At 31.5% G+C, this 17,142-nt stretch overlaps 3 protein-coding genes across 15 annotated transcripts in view; 2 read left to right on the top strand and 1 right to left on the bottom strand.

Annotated features, from left to right (window-relative positions):
- The window catches only part of Slik (Sterile20-like kinase), an 11,083-nt gene extending 2,075 nt beyond the window's left edge, over positions 1–9,008 (top strand). For 3 of the 8 annotated variants that reach the window (XM_086902597.1, XM_086902596.1, XM_086902595.1), the window contains exons 3-12: positions 3–167; positions 247–445; positions 556–686; positions 830–1,153; positions 2,441–2,525; positions 2,658–2,818; positions 2,895–3,409; positions 3,500–4,029; positions 4,202–6,432; positions 6,746–7,181. In XM_086902597.1, coding sequence (XP_086758723.1) covers positions 3–167; positions 247–445; positions 556–686; positions 830–1,153; positions 2,441–2,525; positions 2,658–2,818; positions 2,895–3,409; positions 3,500–4,029; positions 4,202–6,432; positions 6,746–7,045 — 4,641 coding nt within the window. In that variant the 3' untranslated portion in view covers positions 7,046–7,181. Of the gene's footprint in view, positions 1–2; positions 168–246; positions 446–555; positions 687–829; positions 1,154–1,391; positions 1,438–1,948; positions 2,008–2,440; positions 2,526–2,657; positions 2,819–2,894; positions 3,410–3,499; positions 4,030–4,201; positions 6,433–6,745; positions 7,182–8,644 lie in introns of those variants that run through there. The other 5 variants (XM_086902601.1, XM_086902599.1, XM_086902600.1 and 2 more) reach the window with 5 other exon arrangements.
- Positions 8,711–15,670, top strand: LOC100867356 (uncharacterized). 6 transcript variants are annotated; one of them, XM_086902650.1, is made up of 7 exons: positions 8,711–8,795; positions 13,850–14,058; positions 14,154–14,295; positions 14,388–14,521; positions 14,635–14,838; positions 14,925–15,210; positions 15,307–15,670. In XM_086902650.1, exons 2-7 carry the CDS (start codon positions 13,850–13,852, stop codon positions 15,613–15,615), a joined length of 1,284 nt encoding a protein of 427 aa, XP_086758776.1. In that variant the 5' UTR covers positions 8,711–8,795; the 3' UTR covers positions 15,616–15,670. The 6 variants fall into 6 exon arrangements, with proteins under 6 accessions (XP_086758776.1, XP_086758777.1, XP_086758773.1 ...); XM_086902647.1 differs by lacking the exon at positions 8,711–8,795 and adding an exon at positions 13,259–13,459 and having other exon boundaries at positions 13,792–14,058; XM_086902649.1 differs by lacking the exon at positions 8,711–8,795 and adding an exon at positions 13,370–13,459.
- Positions 15,375–17,142, bottom strand: LOC100867474 (trypsin-2). Its single transcript, XM_086902656.1, has 6 exons — positions 17,030–17,142; positions 16,810–16,892; positions 16,587–16,675; positions 16,232–16,490; positions 15,997–16,149; positions 15,375–15,904 (listed from the first exon to the last, which is right to left on the bottom strand). Exons 1-6 carry the CDS (start codon positions 17,073–17,075, stop codon positions 15,752–15,754), a joined length of 783 nt encoding a protein of 260 aa, XP_086758782.1. The 5' UTR covers positions 17,076–17,142; the 3' UTR covers positions 15,375–15,751.

The raw sequence follows: 17,142 nt of genomic DNA, 5'->3' as shown, positions 1-17,142 counted from the left end.
AGGCACAACATAGGCAAACTCATCAACTTGCTGCTGCAAAAATGTGTGCATTAGAAGGAGAAGATGATCTCAGTGATTTTATGATTGAAATAGATATTTTATCAGAATGTAAACATCCCAACGTTGTTGAATTACATGAAGCATATTTTATTGAAGGCAAATTATGGGTATATTTTATTATTATATAATATTTATAAATTTAGTATTTATATTATACAATTAATAATTTAATTAATAAACTTATAGATGTTGATAGAATATTGTGATGGTGGTGCTGTTGATTCCATAATGGTTGAATTAGCAAAAGCTTTAACAGAACCACAAATAGCCTATATATGTCAACATATGGCAAAAGGTCTTGCATTTTTACATAAATCTAAAGTTATTCACAGGGATTTAAAGGCAGGAAATGTTTTATTAACAATGGCAGGAGGAGTGAAATTAGGTGATTTTTATATTTAAACACATAGATTTAATAATAAATATTTAAACATTTAGATTTAAATATAATTATTATATTTTATGTATAAAGAAAAATTTTTAAAAAATTCACAGCCGACTTTGGAGTATCTGCAAAAAATAAGCATACTTTACAGAAACATGACACATTTATTGGGACACCATATTGGATGGCTCCAGAAGTAGTGTTATGTGAGACATTTAGAGATAATCCTTATGATTTTAAAGTGAGTGATAAATTATGAATTTTTTATATTTTGTGTTGCATATATTGTATATTTATATTAGTATTTTATAATTAATATTTTTTATGTTTATATATATATATATATTGTATGTATGTATGTATTTTTCTTTTTATTATATTTAGGTAGACATTTGGTCACTTGGTATTACTTTAATAGAATTCGCGCAAATGGAACCACCAAACCATGAAATGTCTCCAATGCGGGTTCTTCTTAAAATACAAAAGAGCGATCCACCCAGACTTGATCAACCTGGAAAATGGAGCAAAGATTTCAATGATTTTATTGCAAAAGCTCTTATTAAGGATCCAACATCACGACCTACAGCTGATGAATTATTGAAACATCCGTTCATAAATCGTAATTTGGATTCAAAACCAATCAGAGATTTGTTATTGGAATATAAAGCTGATGTTGTTGAGGAGGAATTGGTCGATGAAGAAACTGAGGTAGTTTTTAATTTTTTGTTATTATTTATTTGTATTTTTTTTTATTGATTGATTAAAAAACGATGCAAAAATGAAAATTTTTTTTCAAAAAATTTTTTTAATCTTATTATAAAATATTCAAGCAATCTTTAAGGAATATAATAGTATAATAACATTTTGCAATTCTTTAATTTCTAACAATATATTAAGTTTTATGATTAATATGTATATACGTTGTTACACGCTTTCATTTTGATAGAAGGCCAAAAAAACGAAAAAACACAGAGAACAGTATCAACGGATTGGTAAGCTGCTTTTGAGCAAATCGTATAAATTGAATTGTACAAATATAATAGATGTTTTGAAACGATTAAAAAATGAAAAATATTCATTTGTATTCAAAAAATTTATAATATCTGTAATTAAATATTTTTGTGTATGCAGTCATGTAAATTTTTGGAATAAATTTCATCTCATTTTCATAAAATGTACAATTACTCTTTGTTATATTTATGCATGATGGACATGCATAAAATTTTAAGAAAATTCATGCATGTAGTATGCGTTCGTAAAGTATAATTTATCGTATAAATTATCGTAAAATTTTTTTTTTTTTTTTTTTTTTTTATACTTGTAAAATTAATATGGTAATATTATTTTTATTTAAAATATATGAATATTTGAATTATCATTTATCGTTTCTTACATATTATTATTTGAGATCATAATTACAAATATTTTGCTGAATTTCCTTTTTTTCTTTTAACATTTAATCTAATGACATTCTAATAAATATGGTATTGTAATTTGGATAATTTGGCTGTGCATGCGGCTCTCCTGGGCCTCGCCAGCCCCATCATCCCTGCGTTTGTCAGGTCAGTAGCTTATGCAATAAATGTTGTCTAGTTTGACATATTTTTTTGTATATGTTATTACAATTTGTTGCTATCTTTTTCTTTTTAAACTGCAATGCATAAGCTATTTATCATATAATTTATAGATATTAAAAAATAATGTTCATTATGAATATATAATGATTATATAAGTGATTTTTATAAAAATAATTTGAATTCAGTTTTAGTTAATAATTTTCAATCGTGCTATTTTATTTCATATTAATATAAAATAATAATTTTTTTATTTTTATATTCTTATAATTTCTAATAATTTCTTAATTTTATATAATAATAATTTTGTAATAATACTTAAACATTATATTTTTTATCAATCTAAATATCATTTATTATGAATTATATCAAGTATAAATTATATAATTATATATAAGTAAAACAAAAATATAAATTTCAGGAGCAACGCACGTCTCAGCTTCCTCTGGAGCTGGATCAACTCGGAGATGACTCTGCGTCTATGCGCAGTGACGCTGATGTTCAGAGTAAATATAATTAATAATATATAAATTAGATACTGATAAGAATTATAATTATATATATATATATATATATATATATATATATATATATATTGTTACTACTTTTTTTTCCTATCTTTTTTTTTTTTTTTCTAGTTTCTGAAAAGGAAAATCTTGTTGCATCACCTGTGTCTGCAAAAAAAGAAGAAAGTCATAAACGAGAAATTAACAGAGATGGTGAAAGAGAGGATAGAAACAAGAAATTACGTAAAGCGGAATCAAAAGATAATATAACCGTTTCTGTTGAGAAAAAACAAGTATATTTTTCTTTTTAATTAATTGTTGATATTCTTATATATAAAATTAATAATAATATTTTAATTTTATTTTTAGGCACCTAAACCTCCTAATACAAACGAAACGAGCGAACGTAGAGTATCTCGAGAAAAAGGTCCTGCGCCTCCTCCACCACTTATGCGTCAAAATAGTAAAATTGAGGATAAGGAAAATAATATAAAAATTGTCGATAAACAAAGTAATAAAGAAGTATTAAACGAATACAAGGTTATTGATAAGCAACAAAAAGATAGAAATGAATCGTCGCAATTAGATCAGGAAATGTTAGGCAGGGAACAGACAAATGTAGATACGCTTTGTGAAAAAACAAACGTATTATCTAGTTTAGAAAAAATAATATTAGAAAGTAACGAAAGAGAAAAGAATAAGATAGATGATGCAAATAAAAATGATATTAAACAAAGATCGGTAGATGATAAGCTGAATTTATCATCGAGGACACAATTAACATTAGAGGAGAAAAGAAAATCAGCACCGGTTAAATTAGAATTGATCGAAGACTGGACGAAACCAGTATTCAATAAACAATCGTCGTTGGAAGAAAAAAGCAGGTATTTATTTCTATCTCTAACCTTTTTTAAAATATTTGTCTTAAAGAATTTTTAATATAAGTTATTTATACGAAAGACCCTTCATTTCAGAATTGAGAAGAAAGTACCAATTGATATACAAGTTAAAAGACAATCTTCATCGGAAGAAAATTATAAGAGTTTGCAAGAAAAACGAAAATCTGTTGAGCAAAAATTAAATGCGGTTTTAGAGAAACGATTTTCAATGGATACCGAAATGCGAATGAGCGTTTCTTCCATGGAGGCGTTACCTCATCGAGAAGTTTTAACAGCAAGTACATCCGAAAAAAATATCGTTAAGGCTTGTTCGATCGAGGATGTTAAAACGGATTATGGAACGTCTAAAACGGAATCTGTTATTAAAAGTCATAGCGAAGGATCTTCCAGATATGTTTCATTAGAAAATTTTCCCGATGAATTTGACGGGAAACGGGATAAGAAATGGCCAAGTAAAGAACACAATTATGAGAATGTGGTGAACAATGGTGATAGCGTAAACTGTGAGAAGAAAGGTTCTTCGGTGAATGTATCAGTAATTACATCAACTCCTATTAAAAATACTTCGAGAAGAGGTAGCGGAGATAACGTAGTTGTCATTACTGGTAAAATAAAAAAATTACTTTATCTATATTATATCAATTTAATATTTTAATATAAATATAAATAATATGATTTTTTACATTAATTTGATTACTCTTATTCTTAAAATTAATAATTGTATTAAATTAAATGCAATAATTGTTAATATATAAAATATTTAATTTAACTTTTAAGGTAAATCCGATCAAGAAATACGTCCAAATACATCAACCGTCCGGATTACAGCAGATAGTCCAGATTTATCAAATAGTCTTGCGAGCAATGTTAGTCAAGTAACAGTGGTAACGACACATCCTCCGGTTCTTGTCGACGCTGTGTCATTGGCAGCGACTCTTTCTTGTCGTCAACCTCCTCCAACATCGGAAGTTATCATTGTCGCGAATGAATTAAATAAAACACAAGTGAACGAAAGTTCAACCGATGATGATGGATTCCCAAGTTTAGATAGTTTAGAATACATGCCTCAAGAGCAACCTATAATTCTTACCGACGTTTCTAAAAGAATTGGTAAGAAGTTGGATGAATCCGAGGTTCTCATTGTTAGTCCAATCGTAGACGAATTGCAGGATACTAGTCACGTTTCTGTTGTTACCGTCGGTGATGATAAGGAACAAGTGAAAGACTCCTCGATACTTAATAAACACGAAGCCGTACGAACTTCTTCTTCTTCTCACAGTGATACAAGTCTAATCGAAAGATCGAGCACGAAAAGCGACAGCGGCGATGAAATTACTAAAATGATAGTCGCTGGGACAACGATAGAATCTATAGATATTGACGATGTGGAGAGAAATTCGAAAAAGGTGAACGGCCTGTTGAAAAATGATAAATCTGGAATCGTTGATCGTATCGATGAAAAAGTTTTAAAAACGCTCAAACAGAAAGAAATAAATAAAGGATATAAAGAGAAGAGAGTGTCCCCGGATAGTTTCGAAGGATCTAGATCTCAGAGTGAATCTGGATCGACAAGATCGCATACACCGAGTAAAAGTATCGATCGTTCCGATGCTGAATCCATTTCCACCACGATAAGCCAGGACAGCAGGGAATCCAGTAAAGAGAATCATTTAAGCCAAGGACAATCTGGAGAAGTAGACGAGGAAGTAGTATTGCGACGGAAGTCCGATTATAATCGTGAAATACCACGACCAACGAAAACAAAAGAGGATATTCAAATGATGAATTTGAAGAAAAAAACGAGGAAAAGGACAAGAAAATTTGAGATTGATGGCGTAGTGGTTACCACGACGACATCAAAGGTGATTTACGGCGATGACGAAAACGGAAAAGTTTACGATGATCAAATCTTCAGGAAGCAAGAGTTGAGGGAATTAAAAATGCTACAGAAAATGGAACAGAAACAGTTTCAAGATTTATCGCAGAAGGCACAGTTTAACAAAGATCAGCAAGACAAGCGTTTCGAGCAAGAGAGACAACTGTTGGAAAGAAATGCTGAAACTGATTTGGAAACGCTTGCTCGCCAACAAAGGCAGCAAATTGAACGAGCAGAAGCGCAACAAGAAGCTGATCTTAGGCTTGCTTCGAAAAAGATACGTAGCGAGCAGGAGAGGGAATTGAAACAATTTCGGGAGGGATTGAAACAGGAATTAAAACTACTTAAGCAAGAGGTAGACTTAATGCCGAAAGATAAGAGGAAGAGTGCATTTAAGATACGCAAAGAGAAATTAGAGGCTGAACACGAAGAAAGAGAAAAACATTTCTTAGATAAGCTCAACGAGAGCCACGAATTATTGTTGAGAAGATTGTCCGATAGTCATCGTGAAAAAATTGCTTTAATGGAAAGACAATTTTTGCAACAAAAGCAACAACTGATGAGAGCTCGGGAAGCAGCCATTTGGGAGCAAGAAGAACGGCATATACACGAGAAGCAACAATTATTAAAGAAACAATTGAAGGACATTTTCTTTTTGCAAAGACATCAGATGTTGATACGTCATGAAAAAGAATTGGAACAGATGAAGAGAATGAATCAACGGAAGGAAGAAGAATTGATTAAACGGCAGACGGTGGAACGTAGAAATTTACCTAAAAGAATTCGCAACGAGATGAAGGCACGCGAAATGATGTTCAGGGAATCAATGAGGATTTCCATGTCCTCCGTTATCGCGCCAGATCCAGATGCCGAGAGAGAGAAGTTAAAAAAATTCCAAGAGAATGAGAAAAAGCGATATAGAGCCGAGCAACAAAGATTCGAATTAAAACATTCGCGGCAATTGGAAGAGGTAAGAGCGCAAAGTGACGCCACTATCAAAGAGTTGGAACAATTGCAGAACGAAAAGAGGAAAATGTTAATGGAGCATGAAACGTTGAAGCTAAAGGAATTAGAAGAGGCGTATGCTAAAGAGCTTCGCGAATGGAAAGCGCAACTCAAGCCTCGAAAGCAGGTAAATCTAAAAATATACTGCATTTCTTCCTACTTTTTTATTCTCCCATATTTTTAAGCATTTTCTTCGTTCTTCTTATTCTTTCTTCATTTATCTACTTTTTTTTTCTTTTTTCTTTTTGTATGTTTTTTTTTTCTTTCTTTCTTTCATTTTCTCCCCTTCTTATTCATTCATTTTCTCAGTTATTATAGCGATATCATAGGTTTTTATATTACGAGGCTCAAGTGATGACCAGCGCGGGGAGAGATACGAATCAATTATTAAATTTAAAAGAGGCACTCATACTGAAATAAGCTTAATATACTTGTTATAGAAGTTAGAGGCTGTGCTGACGGCTGAAATGGAAGCGTTGGAAGTTCGTTACCGAGACTATTTGCCCTCGAGTCTTAGTGGTCTCTCTTCTCCCCTTTTAGATTGCTCTTCTCTGTTTAATTTTGAAAGTTGGAAGAAATCTCCGCGTTTACCCCGCTCTACTCCAACATCCCCTTCCCCGTTTACCATTCCAAGGGTGTCGCTAAGAGTTGGTGGTTTGGACACCGGTTCCGTTAATGGCATGCCTTCACGAAGTCAATCCAAACCAGATCTAGTGCCGTCTCCTTCATCTCGTAGATAGTATTCCGAAAATCCTTTTGTGTCTCCTCCTCCTCCTCCTCCTCCTCCTCCTCCTTTTCCTCCTCCTCCTCCAAATGTTCTCGTTATTCATATTGAGAAGTTTCGAAATAAATTTCTATTTCTATTCCGTTTATATTTCTTTTATAATTACTTACGATTATTTCTTATTTTTTTTTTCTCTTCTTCTATATTATAATTAATTAAACTTACTTTAATTATTTTCTTACAATCTAATCACTATTTCGAAATTTCTCTTATTAAAAATTATGCTTTTGTGTATTTAAGGGTATCATTTTACTCATTTTACCCGCTTTACTCACCGTTGCTTCAATTATACAGCAATTTATTTATCATCTGTTTAAATGCTATATGCATCCATTATTATATTACATGTATATATATATATAATTTACATTTACGTATGAATGTGTCTCCCCCCAATATGCACACACGTACATTTAATATATTTTTTCGTAACCAATTTAAAGGAAAAATATATACATATATATATATACATATATGTATGTATATATATATATATATATTGTTTGGGCTTACACGGAATAACATTTGAATAATGATTGATAATATATCGCAAGGAAATAATTAATTTATAACATGAGTTTGCAATTCTTGGGGAACGTAAAAGTCAATATACTCTTAAAACGATAAGAGCTTGTTATTGTATTAGTTTAATTTTATAGTTTTTTTTTTTCTAAGTGAGATATTAAACATATATATATATATATCACTGGCATTAAATTAATTTATATCGTTGAAATTGCACTGTTCAATTACGGTGTTGTAGATTTATTGTCCACGCGGCAGAACACTCGTTAAGTTTTCCATCGCAAATAAGCATAACGTATCACAAGACAATTTTTTTTAATCATTAATGTTCAACAGAGTATCAACGAACATTTATATATATATATATATACATATATATGATACCAAGTGGATACTTTATGCTTATTTTGTATGTGATTAGACATTTATCGTCCGTTGTATTATCGATAATATATGTAAGTTTCGTGTTTCGATAGTAGCTTTCCTATGGTTATTAAACAAGACATTATAACAGGAGGTGAATTGGTAATAATTGTGGGTTACATGTATGTTGTATACTTACCGAAACAGTAGTAAAATGTGCGATAAATGCTTACATACATGAGGGGTTCTCATATAATTGTTTCCAATGTGTACGTTGTATCGCGTTTATTCCCATTTTTGTTACGTTTTACCTTTCTCATTAAATACAATCCATTAAGACAACATGTCGGGGAAGAGATTCCACGACTGGATATCAGAACGATCTACTAGGTAATAAACAAGGTCAGTTTAAACAAACGTCTGTTGATCTGTGAATATAAAGTATAGTAAATAATAAAGCATAAATATAATATAATAAGCGATCGAGCAATTAAACATTTGATTGATTCCACGAGAAAACTTGGTTTCTCTTTGATTTAGATTTTTTTTATTATTATTATTTAAAATTGTTTAAAATTACTCGCGTAAGCGTTTATTCCATTAATTTGTGCTAACATGCGTTGCGTATTATACATTTAATTGTATATATCGATATTTTTCGTTACAGAAATTGGAAGAACAGTTTGCGTTACAGCTGGAGGAACAAGAGGCGATTTACGGGCCAAGCGCGATACCGTTGTGCTTACCAGCAGATCTTACCGACTTGACGCATCATACAGTTGGCTCGACCCGTAGCTCGCTTTCTTCGGTGAGCGAAGGTTAATGTCTAATTTAATTTTTATCAAACCGAACCAAAATGATTCTCTTTCGGCGTAAGAATGACAAATAAAACAACAAGAAATGTCGATATATACTACTTGTACGAGCTTATTGTATCATCTCATCTGTTTGGATATTGGAATCACCACTGATCATTAAATACGATTGTGTAATAAGATTTACGAAATAAATCAATGGAATGGCTGATTGAAGATTGCGTAAGGCGTGGCTGTCAACGATCGTCTAACTAAGAGAGAATTTTCTTTAATCCCATGGAATTCTTATCGATGAAGGGTGATCAATGAAAAATTGTGTGAGTATCTACTACGATGATCTGTGAACGTTATTATACCATCATATATATATATATATATGGTATGATCAAACAGCAATAAGATTAATAAAGAAGAATAGAGAAGAATGGAAAAGAAGAGAAAGAAGAGAAAGATTGAAAATCATTTTTCTCTATAATTATAGATATTTATATATTTATGATGAATTACTATATACAAATGAAATGAACTTGTTGTACGGTGATTTTATTGAAAGCTATATACTATTTGGTACATACAATTCATAACAATCCGCCCGTTGATCGTTTCTTCAGTAATTTGGATAAGCAAACAAGACTCATGATCAGTATCGTTTACGTGATCCTATGATAAACACATTTTTTTCTACGACTCATATATATATATATATATACATACATGTATATTGAATTAGAAATCGATTTATTAATTTGAAGATAATTTACTATTCTGTCTACATGCGATGTCCATGATATTCAATGGAATACCAAGTGATTTTAGCGTGTACGTAATGCACATTTGAAGAATTATATATTTTCGATTGTGCGAGTGTATATATATATATGCATATATATATATGCTTGTTGTCCTATTGAGTGTTATGGCATAGACATTTATTACAAGAATGATGTTGAAGAAAAAATATGAAGCGTAAGTTGTAGTTGCGTGCGTGTTTTTAAACGGATGCACGCAGTTCAACTGGTATATTTATATACCTCGTTCGAATCATTGAATCGAAAGTCCTTGTATGTGAACCAACACATGTAGACTCACTCCGTCTTCGTTATTAGATTATTTAACGAGTTGTATCGTTTGTAAAGAAAAAATGCTAAATCTACTGGCAGATTGTTTTTAATCAAGATATATTTTTAATAAATAAACGTTCAACAGTACGAATCAAAGGTTCACGCCAAATATATATATACACACACAATGTATGATTTTTCTTATCTGCGAGTCTATATGTATAGGCCGAGAATGTTGTAGAGAGAGAGAGAGAGAGAATCTCTTTGATGCGTATTCGAAACGAGCATGTGTAACTAATTCGTTCGTAACGTAGTTTAGATGTAAAGAAACGTAAAATTTGTATAAAATATTTTCTTTCGTTTCCCCTTTTATTTTTATTATTTTTTTCTTTTTTTTTTCTTCTTCTTTTTTTTTTTTTTTTTTTTTTTTTCATTTCCTTTAATTGTACAGTATATTAACTTTTGTATTTTTCTTTATCCACGTCAATCTATCCGATGGTGTGCTTACACGATTATTGAGTAAGATAATATCTTGTATATAAAAAATCGAAATGAATATTGTTTGATATATATTTTGAATATTTTACTTTTACTTATCGTATGAGAATAATGTTTTTACGACGAGTCTTTGAAAACAATTTATTTTTGCCTTCTTGCGAGAATACGTTGAATGTATCCGATGACATAAATGGAGAGGAGAGGAGAGAGAGAGAGAGAGAGAGAGAGAAAAAAAAACGATATTTTGCGGCCAACTCGAGTGAAATTTGATGCGCTTAATTTGTAATCAACGTTCGCTCGAGTTCTTTTTCTTTTTTCTTGTAACGTAAGTAAATGCGAAACACGAGGAGGGAGGTAGTTCGTTTTAATAATAATAATAATAATAATAATAATAATAATAAAAAGGAAAGAGGACATTTGCCAAAGCATATGTACATATATGTATTCTTGACATTTTAGGAAAACATTAACGTTTTAGGAATGTAAAAGAAGGACACTTGTGACGCATGACACGGCAAAACAAGAAAAGGAGCTTAGCAACGCCCTTTTAACGAATTTTTGTCGGATCGAATTTCCGATTCCCAGAAAGCTAAACTTAAACTAAAACGTGCCTATTGGATCCTATCCCTCGTCGAAAGATTTTTCTATTCAAACGGACGCGAGAATAACGCGCGTCTTCATAAATGGGATCAATTATAAAGGATACGGATAACTGTGGGAATAGATTGGAGATTTGTTTGATTTATAAATGAACGGGGATAGAGAGCGCGTGTTCCAGACAATGACTATGGAAATTTTACACGTATAGATTTAACGAATTCAGAAATTTCTTCGGTTACGTATGCGCGTATGTGCATGATACGTGCGAACCTAACAATATATATATATATATATATTGAGAAAGAAGTAAAACAAATGAAGGGAAGAAAAAAGGGAGTGAAGCCATTTTATCGAGTTTGTGTGCGTTGTATAATATTTGATTGAAAATATTTATAGTTTGACGATTAGAGTATGGAGCGATGTGAAGAGGGCATCTTTTCGGCTAAAGTGAATTAATTATCGTCGACTTGTAAACGAATAGAGATAACGACGTTAGCATTGTTTCTCTCTCTTTGTCTGTTGTTTTTGCTAAATATTTTTTCAGTTGTTCTTCCATTATTGTACGTACAATGTTTAAGCATACAAAAACTGTTTGTTATCATTCTCTCTTTAATTTGTACCCGTTATAAGAATTCCATTTTCACTGATAACTAAGATATTTAACGTTGAATTAGATTCCCCGCATATATAAAGGAAGTGCATAGCGATTATCGATATATTTTATTGAAATAGACTGAGAATAAGCAAGAGAGACGATTATTTTTTATCGAGGAAAAAATAGATCTTTCAAAATAAGAGGATAACGTTATTTATTTATTTTTTTTTTTTTTTTGTATAAATGAAACAGTGTCGATCGATAATATTGCCAATACTTATCAAATATTAGAATCTTTGTATTTCAGAAAGAATTAAGAAATCAACTTGAACATTTATTGCACAATACTTTTAATGTACTGTGTCATTATTTAAAAGGAATTCTTATTTATAATTTCATAACAAATCTTTTTTTTTTTTTTTTATTTCCATATATTTTTTATTGCACTGTATGTTTGATCAATTTTATATCGTCATGGATTCTAGATCAAGTTTATTTTTGTGTATACTTATGTGTATCTACACATTAATCTACACTTTCTCTAATTAATCTGCTGATGATGTAAAAAAAAAAAGAAAAAAAAATCACAAAACTTATAAAATCGAATGTTTTACGCAAAGAAAGAGCGAATTTTTTTCATTATTAAGCAAAAAATAAAAAAAAAAACAAAAAATGGATTCGAGTAAGAGCAATATGACGATTTGTGCATAATGGTGATCGATAGTGTCAAACTTTTACGCTTTGTTAAGTGGGCGTGTTTTAATTGCAATAAAAGTTGTTCATGTACAAATCGTTGGATGCTTATTGTGATAATGTGAAGAAATCGGGCACACCGATGTTCGATGAATCGTACAAGACGAGGAAAAGAAAGAAGAAAAAAAATTGTGAAGCTATGAATTGTTGATAGGTGATTGGAACAGGTTCTAATGATTTCTTCGTTCTTTTTATTCGAAGGTAAATTGAACATATTTGAATGATCTATATATATATATAGAAATTAGTCGAACAAGTCGATTATAAAATACAAATAAGACGTAATCAAGTTAAATAATAAGGAATTCGTTGATAAAGAAACAAGCCACAAGGATAAAAATATGAGAAACTTTTTATAGCTTGACCGGTTTACACATACAGCCTGATTTCGACCATTGAACGCGATTAACGCGTGTTTTTAACAAAATTGATGGCACAACATTTCTTTTGTGCCATTCAATACGATACAATATTTTTAAATTTTACAATGTTTAGAATGTTTTTTTTTTTTTTTTTTTTTGAATTCATGTTTTACAAAAGTTAAAGAGATTGATTATTTAAAGAAGTTGTTTTTAAAGAATTAGTATTTGCGTATTTCATTCGATATTTGCGCATAAAAGTAATTTACTATGCATAGAATCATTAAATTATTTAATATCTTCGTTTTGATTAATACGATACCACGACTGAAAACCACATACAGAATATATACCATTGTAACAAGGAGATTTTTACAATTAATTGCTCAATACTAGGTATGTAATAAAATCGAGCATTAATATAGATTATGAAGTTAATGTTATGATTATTTACATGGTAATGTTATAAGAAATACTACTAATAAATATTTTACTTCCACTGTTGGAATAGTTTAAATATAAGATATGTATGTTTACAGATGTTGAAAATTTTATCAAAAGTGTCATTTCTCAAACCGCATAGTAGTTGTGATAATATTGTGCAGATAAGTTTGAGGTTTTTCTTTTTTTTATTTTTTCCGTTTCCACTTCTTTTCTCTTTGTTTAATAACTCCTTGTTTTTTCACGAATATAAAATACGAGAGCAACGAACGAAAACTATAATTTTGTCGACGGAAATCAAACTTTCGTGTTAGGTGCATAAAATATTATCGTTTAAATTTACAATACCAGTGTACAGTCGTAAGTGCTATCGTAGACTTAGCCAAAAGCTATTTCGTGTTTTCGATATACTCGAAAAGATAACGCTTAGATATTTTAATAACGATAATTCGCGATTCCCTTTTCGATTTTCTCTTTTCCAAATTGTAAACGTAATTGTACTTACTAAAAAATAATTTTATATTCGATCGAAATAATTATTGCATTGAAATAATGACGATTGTAGGTGTTATTTTTCAATTTTTTACGAATTCGTTTACAAGCACATTGAAATCAATTTGTTCTATTCATATATTGACATTGAAGGATGTAAAAAAAAAAATCGTCGTTTCTTTTTTTTTCTTTTTTTGTAGAAAAATTTCGACGATATCAAAAACTTTTATTAGCGCATAGGTTACGCACGAATTGCAGATGGCTGGATTGTCGAGACCGAAAGTGTGCGTGATAGGAGCTGGCGCAGCTGGCCTTTGCGCAGCAAGACATTTCGCGCCAAATTCAAATTTCGAATTGAAAGTTTACGAACAAACGAATGATATCGGCGGCACATGGATTTACAAAGAAGAAACTGGAGTCGATGAAAATGGTTTGCCCGTTCATTCGAGCATGTATCGGGATTTAAGGTTTAATACTCGCGCAATATTTTCATTTCATTTTTATAGAATTATGCGTTCGTGTAACCTAAATTCAAATATTGAAATTTTCACTTTTATTGTAGAACCAATTTGCCAGCGAAAATTATGAATTTCCCTGATTACCAGAGACTGAACGCCGAAGAGCCTTGTTGCGTGACGCATCAGGAAGTTCGAACTTATTTACAAAATTACGCGAAACATTTTGATTTATTAAAATATGTTCAAGTAAGGGAAAATATATCTCACAAATATTTCTTATAAATACTCGAACGTTCTTAATTATTCTATTATTAAGAGGTTTATAATGTTACATGCAGTTCAATGCAAGGGTAGAATCTGTTCGATTAAAAAAATCGATCGAAAATAAAGAAGAATGGGTTGTCCGAATAAAAATGTTAAGAACGAAGCAAGAAGAAGAAATTATTTTCAGCGCTGTGATTATTTGCAACGGGTGCGTCTTTTTTTTTTTTTTTTTTTCTATAATTAAATATATCGACGATTTATACGTACAAAGATTTAATTTTTCTTTTCTTTTTTTTTATATGCAATTTTTATACAATTCAGACATTATTTCGATCCTTATGTTCCAACTATACCAGGAATGGAAAATTTCTCGGGTACCGTAATGCATAGCCATTCATACAGAAAACCGGAAGATTTCTCCGGTAAAAGCGTTTTAATTTTGGGCGCAGCAGCCTCTGGTATCGATATTGCCCTCGATCTGGTTAACCACGCAACTCGAATATATTTGAGTCACAATAACGAAAGGTATTTTTTTTTTTTTTCTCGTCATTTCTGAATTTCGCTATTGCGCAAACGTAGGCTGGAAAATTAAAAATGTTCAATACATTCAGGTTAAATAGCAATTTACCATCGAAAATAATCGAGGTGTTGGGAGTGGAAAGAATAGAGAAAGAAAGAATTTTCCTGAAGGATCAAAGCTTCGTCACAGCGGACGTATTCATGTTTTGTACAGGATATCGATACAGCTTTCCATTCTTGGACGAAAGTTGTGAAATACGGGTGGATAGCAATTTTATAACTCCTTTGTACAAACATTTAATCAATATTAACCATCCCTGCATGTGCATCGTTGGCGTACCGACTGTCGTTGTTCCATTTCCCATGTTTCATATGCAGGTAATAATTGAATTAAATTATTTAAATATGCGAATAGGAAAATATATGACACACATCAAGTGCAAAATGTATACATTTTTTTTTTCTTTTCTTTAGATCCAATATTTTCTCGCACTGTTAGAGAAAAGAATAAGTTTACCGGCGAGGTCGATCATGCTGGAAGATTCGAAACTGAAGACATCGAAGAAAAGGCACGCGCACAAATTAATGGACAAACAATGGGAGTACAACGATTCGTTGGCTGATGCTGGAGGTTTCGATCGTTTACCAAAGTTTTATAAGCTTGGTTACGAAGTGTGGTCAGCTCGGAGGAAAATGAATCTTTCGAGCTATAAGAAAGCCAGATTTGTCGTATCCAGTGACGAAGAGAGCGTCGAGTTGATCATACCGAGTCAAAGTGTGTGAGAAACATAAAAATACATTTTTGCTCGAGAAATAAATTTATCGTTAAATTTCAAAATTTCGAAATAATTTCTCTTTATAAGAAATATTTATTTCCAATTTCATATTTTCAAACTGAAAAACCGGATCGAATTAAAAATCATTGAATCGGTCTAATTTTATCCATGATCCATCCTAGTAGATCGATTACATTGGTGTAGACGCCAGGCGAGTCTGGTTCACCGCATTCGTAGCCCCACGAGGTAATACCGATTACAGTGGAATTATTAACCAGTGGGCCACCTGAATCACCCTATTTATAAAATCGAACGATACTTAGGAAGTGAAACAATAAATTATAACAAACAAAACGTTTTAATCGTTTAAAATAAATTATTGATTTACTTTGCACGCATCTTTCCCTCCTTGTGAAAATCCGTAACATACTTGACGCTCCGTCACTTCATATCTGCCTTTATAGTCCTTTGTGCACGTTTCTCTGCTCACTTTCGGCACGATTACGTATTGCAGCTTTTCCGACAACATCGGGTCGATATCCTGTATAAGTTCGTTGCAGTTTCCTTCTTTTTTCTTTTTCTTTTTAATGTCGAAAAAAATTATTCCTCACGGGCGAACTTACGATAAAGTAACCCCAGCCAGCAATTAAACCCCAATTCGTGTCGAAAGATTCAACGTTCTCGGGCAATTTGACGGGTTGTGTCGTGTTGTTAAAATCGAACGGCGGACAGACTTTGAATACCGCGATGTCGTAATCGTTGTTCTGATCATCGTATTTCTCATGATACGAAAATGTCGTTACGTTGTGAATAATTCCACCGAAATCGTGTCTGTTAGATCCGCTACGTACGCTGATCGAAACTGACGGATTATTGACAAATCTGTTGATTCAATGTATGATGTTAAATAACAATGGAACGGGGAGTGGAAGCTTGATCTTGAGAGAAAAAAAAAAAAAAAAAAAGAACACTTCTTACGGAGTAACGCAATGAGCGGCAGTTAATCCCCATTCTTTATCAATGATAGCAGCACCGCATGCATGATTGTTATTTACTCTGTACGATAACTATTATGAACAATCATTTTATTAATTTTTCTCTCTCTTAACTCATGAATTTTCATGTTAGAAAAACATTTTTTTTTTTCTAATTTTTTTTTTTTCTAGATATCTAAAAAAAGAAAATGGATACAGCTACTTGCCATGTATGGAACATTCGTGATGTTGATAAATGCTCCATCGACGATTCGATCTTCCGAAGATAGTTTCTGCTCGCTCGTTCTCACTAAGAAGATATTCGAAAACTTCGTCAAATAATTGTTTTTCCAAACGATTTCATTTACACCGTTTTTCCCGCTTGCAATATACGAAATACTAGATTTGTTTGTCACATTAAAGTGTTCGCGAAAATAGAATACTCACGTCCGAGAAACAAAAGGAAAATTTTGTAGAAAAGAAATTCATCCATTTTCGAACGTACGTTTTACGTGTTCGAAAATAACCAACGTTGAGTGAACTTTGTACGCCGATCGCGC

The sequence above is a fragment of the Apis florea genome, unplaced genomic scaffold, assembly GCF_048593485.1.
Source record: "Apis florea isolate Af1SG1 unplaced genomic scaffold, ASM4859348v1 contig_2272_pilon, whole genome shotgun sequence".
NCBI lineage: Eukaryota > Metazoa > Arthropoda > Insecta > Hymenoptera > Apidae > Apis > Apis florea.
The sequence above is the reverse complement of the archived record's forward strand: the minus strand, read 5'-3'. Positions and strand labels throughout refer to the sequence as shown.

What these genes read in the sequence shown, in the direction of transcription:
- LOC100867356 (XM_086902646.1), top strand. An exon ending in AGCATGTATCGGGATTTAAG is followed by an intron (nt 14,059 to 14,153) that starts GTTTAATACTCG and finishes CTTTTATTGTAG; the next exon opens with AACCAATTTGCCAGCGAAAA. An exon ending in TTCCCATGTTTCATATGCAG is followed by an intron (nt 15,211 to 15,306) that starts GTAATAATTGAA and finishes TCTTTTCTTTAG; the next exon opens with ATCCAATATTTTCTCGCACT.
- LOC100867474 (XM_086902656.1), bottom strand. Translation starts at nt 17,075, where the DNA reads ATGGATGAATTTCTTTTCTACAAAATTTTCCTTTTGTTTCTCGGAC. An exon ending in TTTCCTTTTGTTTCTCGGAC is followed by an intron (nt 16,893 to 17,029) that starts GTGAGTATTCTA and finishes ATATCTTCTTAG; the next exon opens with TGAGAACGAGCGAGCAGAAA. An exon ending in GAGGGAAAGATGCGTGCAAA is followed by an intron (nt 15,905 to 15,996) that starts GTAAATCAATAA and finishes TTTTATAAATAG; the next exon opens with GGTGATTCAGGTGGCCCACT.